This window comes from Pagrus major, chromosome 11 (genome assembly GCF_040436345.1).
Source record: "Pagrus major chromosome 11, Pma_NU_1.0".
NCBI classification, from domain to species: Eukaryota; Metazoa; Chordata; class Actinopteri; order Spariformes; family Sparidae; genus Pagrus; species Pagrus major.
In genome coordinates, this window is record NC_133225.1 from 19859954 (window position 1) to 19877899 (window position 17946).

The 17946-nt window shown below is 42.2% G+C and overlaps 1 protein-coding gene across 1 annotated transcript in view; it reads left to right on the forward strand.

The window, feature by feature from the left end:
* Positions 1-10982: 10982 nt before the first annotated feature.
* LOC141005000 (ephrin type-B receptor 3-like) overlaps positions 10983-17946 on the forward strand; it is a 58536-nt gene continuing 51572 nt past the window's right edge. Inside the window, exon 1 of the mRNA XM_073476729.1 lies at positions 10983-11045. Within this exon, the coding sequence (XP_073332830.1) occupies positions 10988-11045 (58 nt within the window). The 5' untranslated portion in view covers positions 10983-10987. The remainder of the gene's footprint in view (positions 11046-17946) is intronic.

Consider the following 17946-nt stretch of genomic DNA (forward strand, 5'->3'; position numbering starts at 1 on the left):
CATTTCACCTGACTGACAGTAACTACACAGGGATGATTTGTTGTATTTGATGCTCGTAAAAAGTAGACACCAAAGCTATTGACCTCTGCTTCTGTCAGTGGCCTCAAATCGGTCTTCTGTATGAGATTTGAGCGTAGCAGTAACTGCACAATCAGAGATTCTGATGTTCCTTCAAATAGCAGAAAATTCCTCCAGGCCTGTTTAATAAGCTCGTTTCTGGGCTTGTTTATGAGAGATGTTTATAGTAACCTCCAGTGACCTACAGTATAGAGCATCTGCCACCATCTGCCTCTGTTGGCAACCCTCGGGGTCACAGACTGCATGGAAGATTGCATTTTGCAGCTGGACATGCTGAAAGGTCGAGGGTCAACGGTGGGTTTCTGGGTATGGCGAAAGAACGGCGCCCATGAGGGAGGTACTGTGTTGACATTGTGTTTGGACACTTTGAACAATGTTATCTCAGACAGTGTGGGGCTTTGGGCCAATCAATCATTCTGTTATTGGACCAGCAGCGGTGATTATTCATCCTGGACCTTTGATTTCGGCCGACGTCAAATGGTTCGTGCATTCGCCTCCTTTTTCCCTCTCTGTCTGGACTCCGTCCTTGGGAATTTGTCATGGCTGCATTTATTGCATAACATTTAGTTATTAAAGTAAATTGAGTGTTCTTTTCTCAGTCCAACGTGAAAGCAATCCACTGCCGCAATGGAAACGTCCAGAATATTTATGAATCAAAAGCGATTTTGTTGGCATGGGTCGAGCTCGAGATATTTCAAGCTCAGCCATGGATGCAAGGAGACAGCACATAAATCTGGAATGTACAGGCAGGCGTACCTCGGGAGCAGAGAGGGAGCAGGTCACACATTGGGGAGGCCATGCATTTACAATGGCTATGATAGTAGCAACACGCGGATTTTTCCATTGTGTTAATGGGAAAAGCTCTGAAGCGTACAGTGGTGTTTCTCCTGGCCACTGCACCTGCCTTGACCTCCCCCCACATACTCTGTCACTCAGGCCAGACAAAATACAGTAATACAGAGAAGGGAGGCATGGTGGGAACAGAGAAGGCAGAGAAAAACACATTTGAGAGATTAAGGGTTGACACAGAGAAGTTTGTGGACTGATGTATGTTTGCTTTTGCCAGTTTTCAAACAAGTGCTTTTGAATTAAGACCATATCCATTTTGGAAACAAGCTGCCTCCTCCGCAACAGATGAATGTGAAAACAACCTTTGAGTGCAGAAATCATTCTGAACAGTGAAGGTCAAACATTCAAGTGAAGAGCAATGAGAAAAATACATTTAAATGGCCGTTAATGAATTTTCCTACTTTCTTTTATAGGTTACATTTGTGATACAAATTATACCCAGTTTTTGTCAGGTTTGGGAAAAATGGATTATGTTGTGACAAAGTAGAGAAGAGAATTTGTCATCCAAATGTAAGTGTTAAAATATACAGTATACAGACTCACCTAGATTATGAATGTGGTCGTAAATGTTGTGAAGGTCAGCAATCTCAAGTCCTGTATAAGTACTAGCTAAGTTAAGCAAGTTAAGGACCTTCAGTTAAAGGCACAGTATGTAATTTCGGCTGCTAAAGGTCTCTAAACTAAAGATGTATTTTGATGATGTTGTGAAGTGGCATGGGATTTCTACTTCATTGTTTAACTATTATGATACAATACAATAAAATGTAATTGTCAGTTTACACTGAAATTCATTTTGCATCCTTAGCAGAGGAGGCAAAAGTACACACATTCTTTACTTCACTAAAGGTAGAATGAGTAAGATTTGTCTGAGATGTTCGTCTAGCACCAGAAATATAGTTGATTGTTGAGTCTCATTCCCAGGAAATCATACCGACATTTTGGGTTGGTAAAGAGTCACAGAAAAAAAGGAAAATCCAGGCACAGGGCTGCACGGTCTCTGCAGATGAGAGACACTAACGCGCTCTCCATTTGAGACTCCCTACCTGTCTGTTTCTGTCTTGTTACATCTTCCGTACATGATATGCACTTATAGGCTGAAATCAGGCTTCGGATGAAGGTGCCGTGTAATGACACAAAATAAAAACTCCCATCAAATGCCCTAAAACTAAAGTAAAGAGCCTGAGAAGAAAGTACTGTACTGTATTTGTGTTAAAATGAAGGGAATAAAAGTAAAATAAAGTATATGTGCTGATTTTTCAACAGGATAGACTGGTGTATAGAAGAATTCTTAAGCTTGTTGCATTGAAATGAAGGGACTCTAGTCTTGTAATAGAGAGACATGCGAGGGGATAGAAGACATACAGTACTATTAGCAAGTCTGAGCATGCTACCACCATCTTTCTTCCTTCGGCAGAGTCCATGATGGGAGCCTGACCCCCAAATTCCACCAGATCCGTGTTCGGTCCATCTCTAATCCACCACCAAGCAAGTCCACCCTTCCTCTAATCCTGCAGTTGGGAACCTTTTGTCTTTTTGTTGTTGTGTTTATAACACATACATGCATAATTGCAATCGCATGTGATTCTGTAATTACCACGGGAACTCCTCGGGCTCCAATCCAGCTATTTGGCACTGCTGCGCCATGCTGTACTCAAAACGCAGATGTGTTCTTTGCAACCAGTCGAAGACAATGTTAAATTGTTAGGAGGCTTTTGGATCGAAAAAGGAGGTAGCATTAGCTATTGGACTGGTATTGACCACTGAATGCATGAAGATGCTGACTCAGAAACACAGACTGTTAATCACCGGATGAGCCGGCGGCTAACAACTTTTGGTGGCTAAGTTAACAGCTGGTGCTACTGACAAGCTGGTCAGCACTAAGCCAGAGTCATACCACTGAAGAAGCAACCAGTGATAGAGAAAGCCGAGGACATAAAGAGGTCGCTTGACTTTCTTGTCGGAGGAGGTGTCCGCTGTCAGGCTGCAGCAGAAATCCAATGTAGGATTAAATAAGTGTATACTTCTTCCTACTCCTTTTCGGGCATGTCAATGCTTGTTAATGGAATATACTTTGTAACATGCTTTTCATTTTATTCTGCTTATTTGTTGAATTAATTTAACTTTATGCTTTGTTTTGTTTTCACATGTCTGAAATAAATTTTCATTCATTCATCTGATGTTTCCCCAGAAGTCACAGCCACAGGCGAGCAAATGGAACTTGTTTGAGGTTAGTATAAGGCTTTTGTTGTGGTCTAAAATCTTCATTTACAGTTACAAGCTTTTCCCGAAGTCGGGAACTGAACCTCACCAGCCAGAGTTGGAAGCAACAAGACTGTCAGTGTTCTCTACGTCATCCTGCAAGAGGTTATTTCTCTCACTTTTTGTCCACACATCATATAATTAGCATGCCGGGGCTGTTTGTCAGCCATACGCATGTGTGTGCCTGCGTGACACAGTGATCCTCATATACGTGTATGACTGAGCCTATCTATGACTGCCTGTCTGCCTAAATGCCTGCCTGTCTGTCTGTCTGTCGGCACAAAGACAGCGGGGTCGTGGTGATGGGAGGTTGAGTCATAAATCTACAGTCAGCGGAGACAGTGAAGTATATCTTTTCTCTGTTAGGTAGAAGAGGTGCTGAAAGCTGATGGATGCTCACCAGAGATGCACAGTAGCTGGTTGTGGCAGAAGTTTGGGTGCTGGTGGTGGTGAGGGAAGAGGAGGGTGGAGGGGTCAGCAAAGAGGTGCTGATTTACAGCGCAGGACCTTGGCCACAAGCGAGACAGTGGATGTGGTGTTGGGTGTGTGTGTTTGCGCTGGTGTGTGTAGTGGGGGATGGATGATGGTGGTCTTGAGGGGGTTCAGTCGGGGCTGCAGTTGTGATCCTGTGTTAAGTGCTCGGTCAGTGGTGAAGGCCTTTAGGATTAGACCCCCACCCCTCCCCACCCCCGCAACTCTTGTAAACAGCCCCCTCTCTCTTTCCCATGAACACACCCACTCACGAACAGAAACACACCCATGCACCTCCTCTCTGCATGGATTCCAGCTTTGAGCCCTTGTGAGATTCTCCAGAGCCACCCACCTCCAATTCCTCCTCTACCAGCACTACCAGTACTCTTTGCTGTTCATTGACACACACACACACACACACATGCGCACACACACACTAGTGTGCACACACACATGTCAAAAGACACTCTAAAATACCAGCGGCTCACCATTCCCTTAATATTGCCAGAGTAAAGCGATCCCCTCACACTCACATCACATTAGTGCTGCTATTAGACCATACCCAGACATAAGAGCTACAGGGTGTGTGTGTGTGTGTGCATGTGTGTGTGTGTGTGTAAAGTCTGCCAGAGTTTTATGCATGCCGAAGGGGGGTGTATGCGTGTGTGTGTGTGTGTGTGTGTTTGTGTTTGCGTCCGGGCATGTGATTTGTGAGGGAGGAAAGGTTGGAGAAGTTTAGTGTGTGTCAGAAAAGTCTTGAGTCTATGTTTGTGTGTGTGTGTGTGTGCGTGTGTGTGTGTGTTGTGTTTTAAGAGAGAAAGTAGGGACACTGATATCCTGGCACGAGATGAGTGGGAGGAAGGATGGATGAGGTTAGCGAAGGTCTGGCGAGGGCGCAGTAGGTGTAAGCTTGAGAAATTTCCACATGGCGGTAAAATGTCTGCCACTTTACTTATTGACTTTCTAATGTGTGCCAGGTGCTCCTCATGAGCACTTAGTGGACCATTTGTCCATGTCTGTGTACAGTATTTGGGTATATATGTTTGTTTTAAGTCGCATTTGGAACAAATTGTGGACTCCAAACCAGATCAACCACCGCCTCGGGACAAAGTTGGTATCCGCAATTTGGTTTCGGAGCAGTTGCATTCAGGCACAGCTAAAATATCCTCTTGTCCTCATTGAGTTAGATTATAGGGTAAAGGTAGGGGGAATGGTTAGGGGTAGGCATGTTTTGGTTATGTGTAATGGTTACGGAAAGCCTCCAAGAAAAAAAGAAAAAAAAATCAATCCAACATTTCCAGAAATAAGCTCTGTGTGTGTGTGTGTTGGTGGGTGTTTTCACCACTGTGACTTTTACCAGTTTACATCAATCTTGACCAGTTATAGACATCAACGTTGAGGAGTGACTTGTTATATGTCAGCCCGTCCTCATCAGAAAAAATATCAAATAGGTCGACTGTGCAAGCAACTTATTACAGCTCATTTTTATGTTTGTTGTTTGGCACTGACTTCAATTGGCCACAGTCATAATTATTACCACAAAGGAGGATGTCAGGTGACGGAGCAAAAGGACTGCCAGAGACCACATAGGGGGGAGAATGGGGTAGCTGGATAGGTTGAACAAACACAGAACCTTCACAAAGGAGACCGCTGTTCGTGTCCCATGTCAGACCAAAAGTCATCAGTGAGTTATTTTGACTTGACATCCTGTACATAATGTAACTTAATTTACCTGTGTAACTAAGGCACACAATTTAAGTTACATAAGTAACCCAAACCACAATCTTCTCCTAAACTCATTTAAGTTGTTTATATGCCTAAACCTAACCATGCTGAGTTTGCCTGTCGCTGGTACACCGCAACACTCATGCAATTTTGGGAATGGTAATTTTGGTAATCATTGGTAATCGACCTATTCAGTTGTTTGGGATCTTTTTCAATTTTCTGGGCGATCAGCACAGCTGTTGGGACAAATATGAGTGCAACACCATCAAGGGTGGAATGGCAGAAGTTGTTTTTGATACGTTCTCTCTTGCTCGCTTGCTAATCAAGTCAATGCACATTGCCTACATTTATTTGATTGATATTTACGTATGTTCACATGTGTAATCTATCTATATTTTATCGCTGCACGTCCAGAAGGCTACATATTTATATTTTATTTCACTTTAATGTCCAGTTTAATTTTTTTTTTTTTTATTACATTTTTTACAGGCTGACTGGTAATCAGTAACCCGTTATATTTCAGAAGTAACCATCCCAACACTGACAATCAGTCTATAGCAACAAGGCTGTATATAGAGTATTACTGCTGCCATTCATAGACGAGGAAACTCTCAACCATACACTATAAAATGTAGGAAAATAAACCTGCTCCATAAGTTTTGTAAAAACCCGATGGTAGCTATAAAGTACACAAGCATTGATTTATTAATGTGGACGTTCCAGTCATTGGAAAAAGTTCCCCCCCAGTGTGCTGGTTTATACCAAGCCCATATTTATGGTTTGACACACTTATTTTCTACACTGGCAACAGTTGGGGGTTCAGGAATTCTTTGAGCCTTGCCCCTGGTAATCTTTTGTTTATCATGGACCAAGATTTTTGATCTTCTGTAAGAAACCTTCAAAGGTGTAACAGACTCCCAACAAAACTCTGTAAAATCTATGTTTTCTTTTCTTAGCAAAGTTGCTCTAAAGTCTTTCTAGCTCATTTCCTTTTAAGAGCGGCCATAAGCGTATAGAAGTAACAGAGGTGGCAGTCGTGAACTCCGTGTGCTTCTGGTTGCCCTTTAATGGCGACCAGGCAGGAGAACTGGAGCTTCAGTGGTTTTGGCAACAAACGAGACAGTCTTCTTTGAAGCGGCCACAGATCCTCTTACCCACGTCGTTTCTTCACTTATAAAATAATTTTCCTTTTAAACAGACTATGTCATTGTGAGGTACTTATATGGGAATCTGACAAATTTGGTGTCAGTGACACCAACCCCCCAAAATACCTTGACTATGTCTTTTCTGCAAACTTTTACTGCCTTTTTCTTGTCTGCCTCTAGTTTCTGAGTATTTTAACATATAGAGACCAAAATACTAAAATGATTGATTGTACAAATATAATGAACAAAGCAACAATAAATGTTACCATAAAACCAATCTGATAAATAACAAAGCTTCTTTAATATATTTTTACAACAGCAAAGCACTGTTAATGACACAGTAGTGTTGTTAAAAGTACAGTAAATATGTACAACTGTAGAACAATATCCTGTTTAAGGCACCAACACCAAATAACTGTTGACAATCATGTGAATATCATGTGCAATACTGCTTCTCATTGTTATTATACAGTATAACATTCAATACCATGTGCATTATTATGTTGATTATCAGGTGCAATATTACTCCTTTTTTACTACCTTTCAATGTAAATGCCAATATTACTTATTCTATGTTATAGTTTAGTTTACACTTAACTTGTCTTACATCTATTCTTAGGCACTTGTTTTAGCATTTAACTCCTTATACAATTTATATTTTGTATATATTATGTATATTTCATTAATATTCACTAATCTTATTGTCTTAAAATAACTGGGCCCAGTGTGTGACCCTGACCCTACTGGTTGTTACTGGATTTTCTATTGTACTGTACATTTTAGTCTCTGGCACAAGATTTTCCTTCTTGATTAATAAAGTTCTATTTTTATCTTATCTTATAATACAGTTTATATTACTGTTACAATTATTACAATTTCTAAGAGTTTTATCGCACATGCTGGGCTTCAGGGTCATCAAACAACAGCCATAATAATCATAGGGGGAAAAACAGACTTGTTGCAAATTTCTTTTCATTTGGTATTTTTCTCGCTCTTAGTCTATTAGCTGATCTCTGTTCATAAAAACAGCGTGGAGCATTAGTTTATCTCTTCAATTTTTTTTCTATAAAATTATTTTTACGACGCAAACCAAAAAAGTAGTTTTCAAACATGAGGGAACACAAAGTGAAAAAAATACTCCCATCGGCAAGTTGGCTCGTAACACCAGGCTGGAAAACTTTTCTCATTCACATCCAGGAGTCCAAGCGTTGGAAGATTTCAGCCAGTTGAATTTCCACACTGTGAAAGCAGATTTACGAAATATCACCAACACTTTAAAAGTACAACTAGAGAAGGCAATTTCTGATGACATTACAGTGTGAATGCTGGATGCTGAAAAGTTGATGCTAAACTGCATTGCTGGCTGTCATTTTCTTTGTTCCCCCCCTTTTTTAGTAATAAAATCTAAGTACTTACATTTCTTCTGAATGAAAGTCAGAAGTAAAAGAAAAAAATAATTCTCACAAATCTTATTCAGGAGATAAACTTGAAAAATAAATTACACAAATTACTCAAATTGTACAAGACGATCTTTTGAAACTATTTATGACCAGCCAACTCTGTGGCAGTGGCAACACTAACACATAAAACCAGAGACACAAGACAGAGCACATGGTTACATCTGTCTACTTGCACCTCTCAGGAAATGGCATCCAACCCTTCAACTCCCCACCAACAGACCAGTCATTCTGCTTCACTTGGACACTTCACAGGTTTCCTCATAACACACCTTAAAGCGTCTCCTCATATACCTGCAGAACAGGCCTCAAATTCCATTGTGTTCACATAATTATTATTCTTTGCATACAGAGGAAAGTTGAGAGTCGACTCACTGCAAATCCCTCACATTAACTTTAATAACTTTATTTGAGGAGCCGTGTTCAGCTCTCCAGTTCCTTCTTATCTCCAAATACAGCAGAGAACACATCAATATTCAACATAATTAATAATGTAATCGACTTCGGCTATTTAGCAGCTTTTTAATGCTGACTGTGCCAAATTCGGCCTCTCATCTCTGGCTCTCTTTTATATTTCTGACTTAATTAAAAGCATCAGTTGGTCATGACTGATTTAAACCAAACAAACTGGACACAGCATTAAGTCAGCATTAAAAGTGAGTGAGTGGGTTACTGAAACACCTCCTGTACATCAGGGTGTGCCTATAACTGTAGCTTTTGTTTTGTCAGCAGTGCTGTAATTCCCCCCACAGATCACAGGATTTTATTTGAGTGAGCAAATGGCTATTTCCGTCTGTTTAAAGCACCATAACGACCTCCTGAGACTGAAAATTGTGAGGTAAAAGTTTTTTTCTGTTTTTTTTTTTCTGTAAATAAAAAGTAACTTATCCTGAGGGCTGCCGTTTGGACCGAGATGCATATTTTCTTGGCAGATTCCTTAACTTTGTTTACTGGTGTGTTGAGAGCAGGCTGAAGCGCACCGACACAATAAAAGCAGTGTAAAGGCGGAGAGACTGAGGAGAGAGGCTGTTAAAGCCCGGTCGTGACTGATGCCCCCTTCTCCAACATATCCAAGGAAGAGGGAAAGTATATTTCAGGTCTATAATCCTGCAGGGGAACATAAGAAAAAAAAGATTAAAAAAATACACTGCCTGCTGCCTTTTGCCGGACCGACTGGGTTAAATGTCTCCACTGTCTTTCAAACAAAAACGAGCGATTTAGAGAAATGTGCTGTGATGTTCCGCTCCAGGAAAAGCGCCGCGCCTGAGAAAAGTTCCTCAGCTTTGTTATTACTTTAAATTAAAAGAGAGAAACTTCAATGTTACGGACCCTTAAATAGAAATTAGTGGGGAAAGTAGTGTTTTTCATTTATTTATTTATTTTTTATTACATTTTTTTTCAGGAACACATTCTTTAAGAAACATTTGATTTTTTTTAATCCATCCATATTTATTTATTGTTTTCAAACGAAGCCTCGGTTATAAACGCACTGGATGTGGTGATGTCACTTTCATACTCACAGAAGATCTCCAAACGGCCGAGGTGCTTTTGAAAGCCGGGAGGGGTGGTGAGGATGTCCAGTGTCCGCCGGAGCTCTTTCCAAACGTTTCAGTATTTCCAAGTCACGCATTTGAAGAAAGAGAGAGTGAAAAAAATAAATGTTTTAATCAAAACAAGAACTCAGCAGAAACTTCCTTTTCGCCTTTGAATCGTAACGGAGCGACCCGCAGGGAGGCGCTGTGCGTCCATGCCTGTGCATGGGCTCGGAGTCCCAGTAAGGAAAGGCAGTGACACGCTGCAAGAGAGGATAAAATAAAATAATAATAATTTAGAAAAAACTCGACAATTACTACAATTATTAAGTCAAGCTTTGCACGTCCTTGAGAAATATGCAAGTGGAGATTTACTTCAAAATGTTGCGCAAATTGTTCCCCCAAAAAATCCCCAAATGATTGTATTTTCTGTCTCAGAAATGTTTTAAATCAAGTGTCTGGAGGGGAGGATCGTTTGGTATGTCGCTGTGGAGATGTGGGGAACAAAGACAGCTCTCGGAAGAAGATGTACAAATATCACAAACGCTTTAAAAAACATGTTTCAAATCAGACAAAGATGTCATTCAGATTATAAATATGAGACTCGATGATTGGCAAGGTAGACATTTTTTTCTTCAATGCAGCTGCTTTAACCGTAACCCCTCCTCCTGCTGGTGCCCCCCTGGTCTCTCTCTCTCTCTCTCTCTCTCTCTCTCTCTCTCTCTCTCTCTCCCTCCCTCCCTCCCTCCCTCCCTCCACTCTCCCGTTATTCCTCTCCACAGCCGTGTGCCTCATTCCAGCACAAGCCTTGCCTTGCGAAGACACTTTCCACGCAGCAGCCAAAGCTGATAAATTCGCTCAGGGAATAAATATCTACAAACCGCGCGGCTGTGTCTTTACAGGAATACCACTCGATCGGGGACGCATGTGAGCGTGCACATGCCTAGCTGGGACTAATACACCATGGTTGTGACACAAGTGCGGCTATCTCTGCCTCTGCTCCTCTGACCACAGAGAAAAAAGTCTTCGGATCTCCCCCAGAAGGCTGTTATTGCTTTTATTTCATTGACTCTCAGCGAAATATTACTGGAAATATCCTCCGGATGGTGACCGCGGACTGGACTACCTGTTTTCAGCTGATTTGCTCCATGCGAGGGGAAGGGACCGGGAGACTTGCGCCCGTCGCCTTTTCTCTGGTTTAATAAGGCACGTTGGAGATCAGTGAAAAGGGAGAAGGGCTGCTGTATTCACACGTTTTACACCAAGGGTCTTACTTCCCCCGATCTCACCTCTACGTGTTTTGGTGAATGGGGGTAACTGTGTTCCTGGAGGCTTGACACAGCTGGGACTGGGACAGGGACAGGGACTGGGACGGGACTGGGTGCGCGGAGCGTCGGATCACCCAGGATTGTATTCCCTCCTCTCTCTCTCGTGGGTCTATTTACATGTCCGACCTGACTGCTTTATGACAATGGATTACTTTCTGCTTTTATGCAGCCTCTTGCTGCCCATGGTGTCCGCCGTTGAAGGTAAGAAAATCCCATCTTCAGTTGTTGTTGCGATGCCTGAAGCCTATCCCCCTTCATACCCAGCGAGCCAGCACCCATTGCCTCTCAGAGGCTGGGCGCCGCAGCGGGTGAGGCTCCTGTGCACCCAGATTCTTCATTTGCTGTCACCCCCGAGTTAAAACTGACGTTTCATCTACAAAGTGGCCATCTGTCTTCTTTTTTAGGGCTCACTAATGGCATTATTGGCTTTACGCAGCAGAGTCAGCGCGGTGGCCGGCGCAGGTTTCAGCACACAATTGTTATGCGCGTCAACGAAAGCTCATCCATTTCAATGGTAGTTGTGTATTCCTTTTTGTTGGATCAGCTATCGCCGGCTGCTGGTGCTTTCTTCGTCGCTTAAACGAAATTAGCGCCACAGTGAAGCTCATCGGGGAGTCGCGGCTCCGAGCCCCCCCAGACACTTTCCCTCAGGTCGGCGGCGTGTATTTTAGGGCTGTGCGAGTGTGTGGCCTTTTGACACGAGGACTATCAGTGTGAGGTCAAAGTGTGCCCTTAAAAAAATACGATAAAAGTATATTTCAATACTGAATTGATTTGGAAAAGCTGCGGTATGATTTTTCAAATTGACACTAAATTGCTTTGAAACGCAAAATCTCATTTATTTAATAAAGTCGAATGATCAGATATTCATTTATCACTTTAGATATTTCATTTTTACTTTTGTGAATGTTTTTTTTTTTTTTCTCAACGTGGCATCTATCGATTACTCATATTTTATGCAGTCGCCTGCAATAACAAAGCCATCTGTGTGAGCTGAGTGTTGATGTTTGCCGTGCGTAAAATCGATGGGAAATTCTAGCTGTCTTTTTTTCCTGTAGTGGTGTTCCACTCTTCTGTTATTCCTTTCCTATATTTTGAAATGCCTCGCTCTGCTCTGCTTTTTTGGGGGGGAGAATAAGAATAGGGAATAGTGGAAATAAGGTTGAAAGGGGCCTAGAGCTTGAACTCTGAGTGCTGGAGCCCAGGCGAGGCTCCCGGTTGGTTTGTGATGCCAGTTGGAAAGTAGGACAGTGGGCCACTGGCTCAGTGAACGCCTTTCTCTCTCCCAGCTTGTTTCTCGACCTGTCCGCAAGATGACTGAAGTTTATTTAAAACAAAAACAAGTGAAGCACGCCTGTCGTAGAGTTAAAAGTATTAATTATTTACTTCAAGTCAAGTTTAACTTTGCATGAGAATTTTCTAGGTGACGTCGATGAATCGAAATAAAAAGGAAACAGTCACATACAGTGGGCAGACTGCTTATATACAGTAAATACACAGAGATACAGCTGAAACAACAAAAGGAAACGTCATTTTCCCTTTTTGTTTCACTCCAATAGAAGATGGCGTTTCTTATTAGACACTAAATTAAATCTTTTAAAGAACACACAGTGTGTTTTACCGCCTGCCACGACACCAGTCTGAGTGCGTTTTATTCAAACTTCTCAACTCACTTTCAGTGTCGTGACCCTAATTTGAGAGAAACATCCGTATGGGTGCTGAGAGAAGATAACACTGCTGCTTTAACTCGTCACGAAATCACCATTCCGACTAAATTGCTTTTCACACTACAGTCAGCTTCCTCCTGCCAGCACCAGGCGCACGAAGAAGAAAGTGCCACATGAAAATACAGTAAATCTTATCTGATAAGGTTTGTTGTTTTATTGGCACCTCGAAATAACAGAGCGGCCGGAGCGAGTTATAACAAGAGACGCGGCGCAGAAGTTACTTCAACACTCAATATCTCACTCAAATGGAGTTTTTGATAACAATTACTGAATTAAATAACGTCCCACTCTCTACGTGTTTGGCTAGAATTGCAGTTTCTGAGAGCAAAACTTCTAAACAAAAATTATTTTTGAAATTGTAGTTCTTTATTTTTCCTAGGGACCCCCCCCCGGACCCCTCGCAGTGACCCCTGTAGGTCACCGGACCCCAGTTGGGAACCACTGACTTAAAACACATGGCTTGAATGGATGAGTGGATTCTTGTTGTGCAGGAGTTGGGGGGCTCCAGAGGTAGACACACACAGAGAGGGAGAGAGGGAGAAGAGGAGGAAAATGGAGTAAGAGAGAGGTAGAGAGGTAGAGGCAGGGGAGGAGAGCTCTGTGTTTTCTCGACAGTATTAGCGAGGTGGCTGCGCACAGACCTGAAGTTGATGTATTTCGTTAGAACAATCTTTTCCCTACGTAAGTGATGCCATAAATTGTACCCGACTGACCTGGCTGGGGGTTCACCAAAGCTTTTAATACAGCCGGGTGATTTATGGCCGCTGCTGGGACTTCTTTCAGGGATATCTGGCTTTATGGCGATTTAGGGAGAAACAAGCGGCCTGGTGGGGAAGTTTCAGCCGGTCCCACTGTGCGCCTCTCCGGGTCCCGGGGTCACACAGGCCGGGGAGAGGCTCTTAATGAATTCATGTTTTCTTTTCTTTCTCTTTTCCTCCCTCTTTTTTCCCCCTCTCCTCTTCAATCTTGTATTTTTTTTTTTTTTGCTTTTTATTAATTAATTATAGTCCTATTATACACACAGTGGCTGCAGACATCACTGCTCAACGATAATCTGAATCTGTTCACACACTTCACCACATTTAACTGACTGCAGCGAGGTCCACAAAAGAGTGACCGGTCGCTGTGCGCAGGATTAGATGTCCCTGCCATAATGCTTGTTTAATGGCTCCTCTCTTTTAATTTGATAGCTCTTCTTCGGAGTCTCAATATTCAGATGTTGTAATTGTCTGAGGAGCACGACCTCTTAATTCCACTTTAGTTATTTTCTGTCTTCGTTATAAAGTGAAATTAATCATGTTTTTTGTCAAAATTAGAAGCTGATCCTCGCAGTGGTGGCGAGGTCAGCCTGGTCGGTGGCCTCGGCGGCGGGGGTGGGTGACAGAGGCCTTGACTGTTGAACTTAAAGCTGCTATCAGTGTGCTGAGGAGACAAATTGCGTCGATGACAGTCTGTGCAGCGCGCAGGCGGTGTGGTTACCCCTCGGTGTAAATTACTTGTGATGTGGGGAGGGAGCACAGGAATAAAAGGCATGAACACGGTGACACTGGGGGCCAGACTTCGATGCCTTTTTTATTATCTGAGCTGATTCTAGTTATGATGCTGAAATATAAATATATTACTGTTTATTATCTCTACCTTTTCAGCACTGGAAGCATTAGAGCGAGTATCAGATGAACAAACTTGCTCAGGACACATTTGAAAACGTTTTATTTGTATGTATAAAGACAAAAACGTCCAACTCATACGATCTTTGCACCTTGGCCCAAAAACGTCAAACCTCCAGCTGAACAGCTCCTCTCTCTGAACTAAGACAAATGGGCTTTTATGGTCGCAGCTCAGGGTTCCCCCCTCACCTTCCGTGTTTTTTCCCCTCTGTTTATGGCGCTGTATTCCGTGGCGTGATTACGCACAAACGGGACCTTTGAAGCGCACATGTTTATGTTTTTCCGTGGGTGAGATCACACCTCCACAGGAGCTTCCCTGCGCCTGTTCGCTGTTGGCACATTTCTCACCTAACATTTGTATTCTCCCCCGGTCTTTATTTAGCAGAGGAGGTCCCCTCGTCCGCATCATTATTTTATTACACATATATTATCACACAGTGAGGTAGTGGGAAATCATACGAAAAAAAAAAAAGTGAGGCAAAAACACTCGGAAGTGTTAGTTTTAGAATAGAAACGCAAAAATAATCTATCTAATGAAGAATAACATACCAAGACATCTGCCGGAGAGGAAATCTTGAAAATATGCGTAAAAATCCATTCCCACAAATACAAAACGTGCGCAAACTAAATTGTACGCGAGGTGATTTGACGTTTGACTGTAAGGAAATACTTCTAAATACTCTAAGTGTTTTTGGCATACTTGGAATGAGAAAGAAAAAGCGAATACATGTGGCAGCTTGACTGATATTAATTCCCTTTGATGTTAATAAAAGCGCATAATCCAATTTTTTTTTAGAGGTTTTAAAGGGCTGCGCCTGGCTAAAACTTGATTAACTTGCCCGCTAAAAGGAGTAATGAGGCCATTTTGTCCGGCGCACTTGCTGTGCGAAGGCCCCTCGTGCACCAGGCTTCATTTAAGGGCGCAGCATCAGTGTGTGTGTGTGTGTGTGTGTGTGTGTGTGTGTGTGTGTGTGGCCTGAACAGGACTCACTGTTAAGCTGCTATGTTAAACTTTACTCCAGGAGCTCCTCCACTGAACAAATGTATTTAGGATCACAATTGAAGCGACAAAGGGAACTATTAGTGGCTCTATGGCGGCCATCACTCAGAGCATTCAGGGCCCGAGTGGAATTTGCAAAATAAAAGCAAAGTCAGTGTGGCAATTCTGCTAATGAATCATTCTCAGAGGAAACGAGGAGGTCAGCAGAATGACAAAGGACTTCTATCTATCTATCTATCTATCTATCTATCTATCTATCTATCTATCTATCTATCTATCTATCTATCTATCTATCTAATCGTTACATCTTTAATAATTAATTTATTTTCATTAAAAGCAAGCCTATAAAACAAATAAACACATTTTCAATAGCGTTGGCAGCGATGTAAATAGACGAGGCGACGCACACGAAACACTCAGAGTGTTAAAAGTGTCAACTGAAGCTGTTTTATTGATCGAGCGAATCAGCGCTGCTCAGCCTTTTAAAACCGCGGAATCAGGTTGGATGTGAGAGACTGCCTCGCTGTCTTCTGGCTAGAGGCAATTACCAATTCATAAGGATATTCATCAATGCGTCCGGAATCAATAGACTGTGTGAAGAATGACTTCGCCTTGTGCAAAAAAGCCAGGAATGCGCACTAGGCACAAAGGCTTTCTGTCTTTACAATAATAATAATTGTAATAATAATAATAATAATAATAATAATAATAATAATAATAATAATAATAAAAATAATAAAATAATAATTCTGTATATATTACTAACAAAGGATTAAGGGCAATAATAACCCAAATCATAACACCAACAATGTTAATATTATTATTATTATTATTATTATTATTATTATTATTATTATTATCTACATGTAAAATTTGAGGTTTATATACAATAAAATCGCTTTAAAGAATGTTTTTTATTTGCAGAGAATTGTAAGTAATTCATAAGAAATATAAAACACATTTACATAAATGTAGATTTATTGGATTATTATTATTAGTCAACTCAATTTACATTTATTTATCTTTCTATACTGTAAAAGCCCAATGGCATTGTCCCTAATGAATAAAATTCGAAAAATAAAATATTGAATAAGTAATTTAGCTGTACTTCCCTTTAGGAAGTGTATTTCAATCTCTAATACTTGCTTCAGAGTAACAAAATGGCAAAGCAGTGAGGATCGATTGATTGGTTTTCACAGACACACGCTCGCTTAAAAGAGTAAACCAAACCATAAAGTCATGAGAGACAACAACAGTATCAGCCCATCACCCTCAGCAGTATCCTGGTATTTTGACCTCAGCAGACAACCCAGTCAATTGGTAGGTCACATACAAGGCAGCGGCCATTTTGAACAGATGTACAGTGACTTAGGTCCAGATTGGCGTAAGGCGCTCAGGAAAAAGGGGGGAGCGGATGACGACGTGTTGGAGAGTTGGGGTAGGATGGTTTGGGGGTGGGGGCGAGCGAGGTGGTGGTTGGGCTACGGGGCAGATTTGGATCAGAGACCCGGGGAGCAGCCGAGTTGACAGACTTTACAGATGCAACGGGCCTGCGGGAGCGCTCATGTGCACCGACTGATGGTTCATGGCTCATGTGGCGGCTCGGAGAGATTCACCGAGCTGGAATTTCACATGTAGGCAAGCAACAGCCGTGTCAGGCCTGCTGGGGACTTCACACGGCAGGAAGTGGACAGGGCAGGATGACCGGTGAAAAGCAGGCAGCAGGGACTCAGTGTTGATTCTGTGGACGATGAGACAAAATATGATATCCGGGATGTTGTCGAGTCATGTCAGTTTTTGCTGCATTTGCTTAGGGCTTTGCAACATAAAGGCAGTTTCTATCTTAGCTCTTCAAGCTTACACAACACTCTCCACAGAGGCAGAATATATAACCAGCAAAAAAATTATGTCAGAGAAGTGTGAGCATATTATTATTACAGCGTAGGTTATGAGTGTTAGTTTACAGTGATAAATCCCACAATCTTTTTCTGCTCATATAAATATTTTGATATAAATGTCAAAGGCTACGTCCGCATGTAGCCACTAGCTGCTAATATAGTTGTGTGTAGTGCTAAAATGGGTCCCACCTGCCTTAACGTTATTGTTGTGATTGCTTTAAAGTTAAATATCTGTGTTCGTGAAACAAGCCGAAGTGATCAGTAAACCAGCTTCATGAGAGAAGGATATTCTCAGCCTATTTCCTGGACAATTTCCAAAGCTGTTTGTTGCGTGTACGCGGCCCGTGTGTGTACGGCTCTTTTCCTTCATGGCATTTGTGTGCTGCAGTCCATCCGACAGAGGGGCCTTGTGGGATGGCAGGTCTTTGACACCCACTGTCGAGAGCGAGCAGAGGAGGGCGAATGTGTCTGGGCCTGCCCACTGCACAGACACACTGCTGGTGTTTGCAGTCAGCCGAGCAGAACAAGGGAGAGACACACAGACACAGGGAGAGAGAGACAATGAGGGAGCGAGGGAGAGGTTTTGCGCTTGCAGGGAGTGCAAAATGGGTGGTGCATCTAGAGGGAAGGAGTGTGTATAATGTGTGTTTGGGAGGTTACAAGGGTTGTACAGTATGTCAGGGGTGGACTGAATTAAAAATAAAGTCATGCAATGGAAGCGTAGACAGATGGAGACACAACCCTTTTTATTCGCCCTTGTCATTAATAAGAACTAAGGTTCAGCTGAAACTTAACTTCAAACCTTTCTCG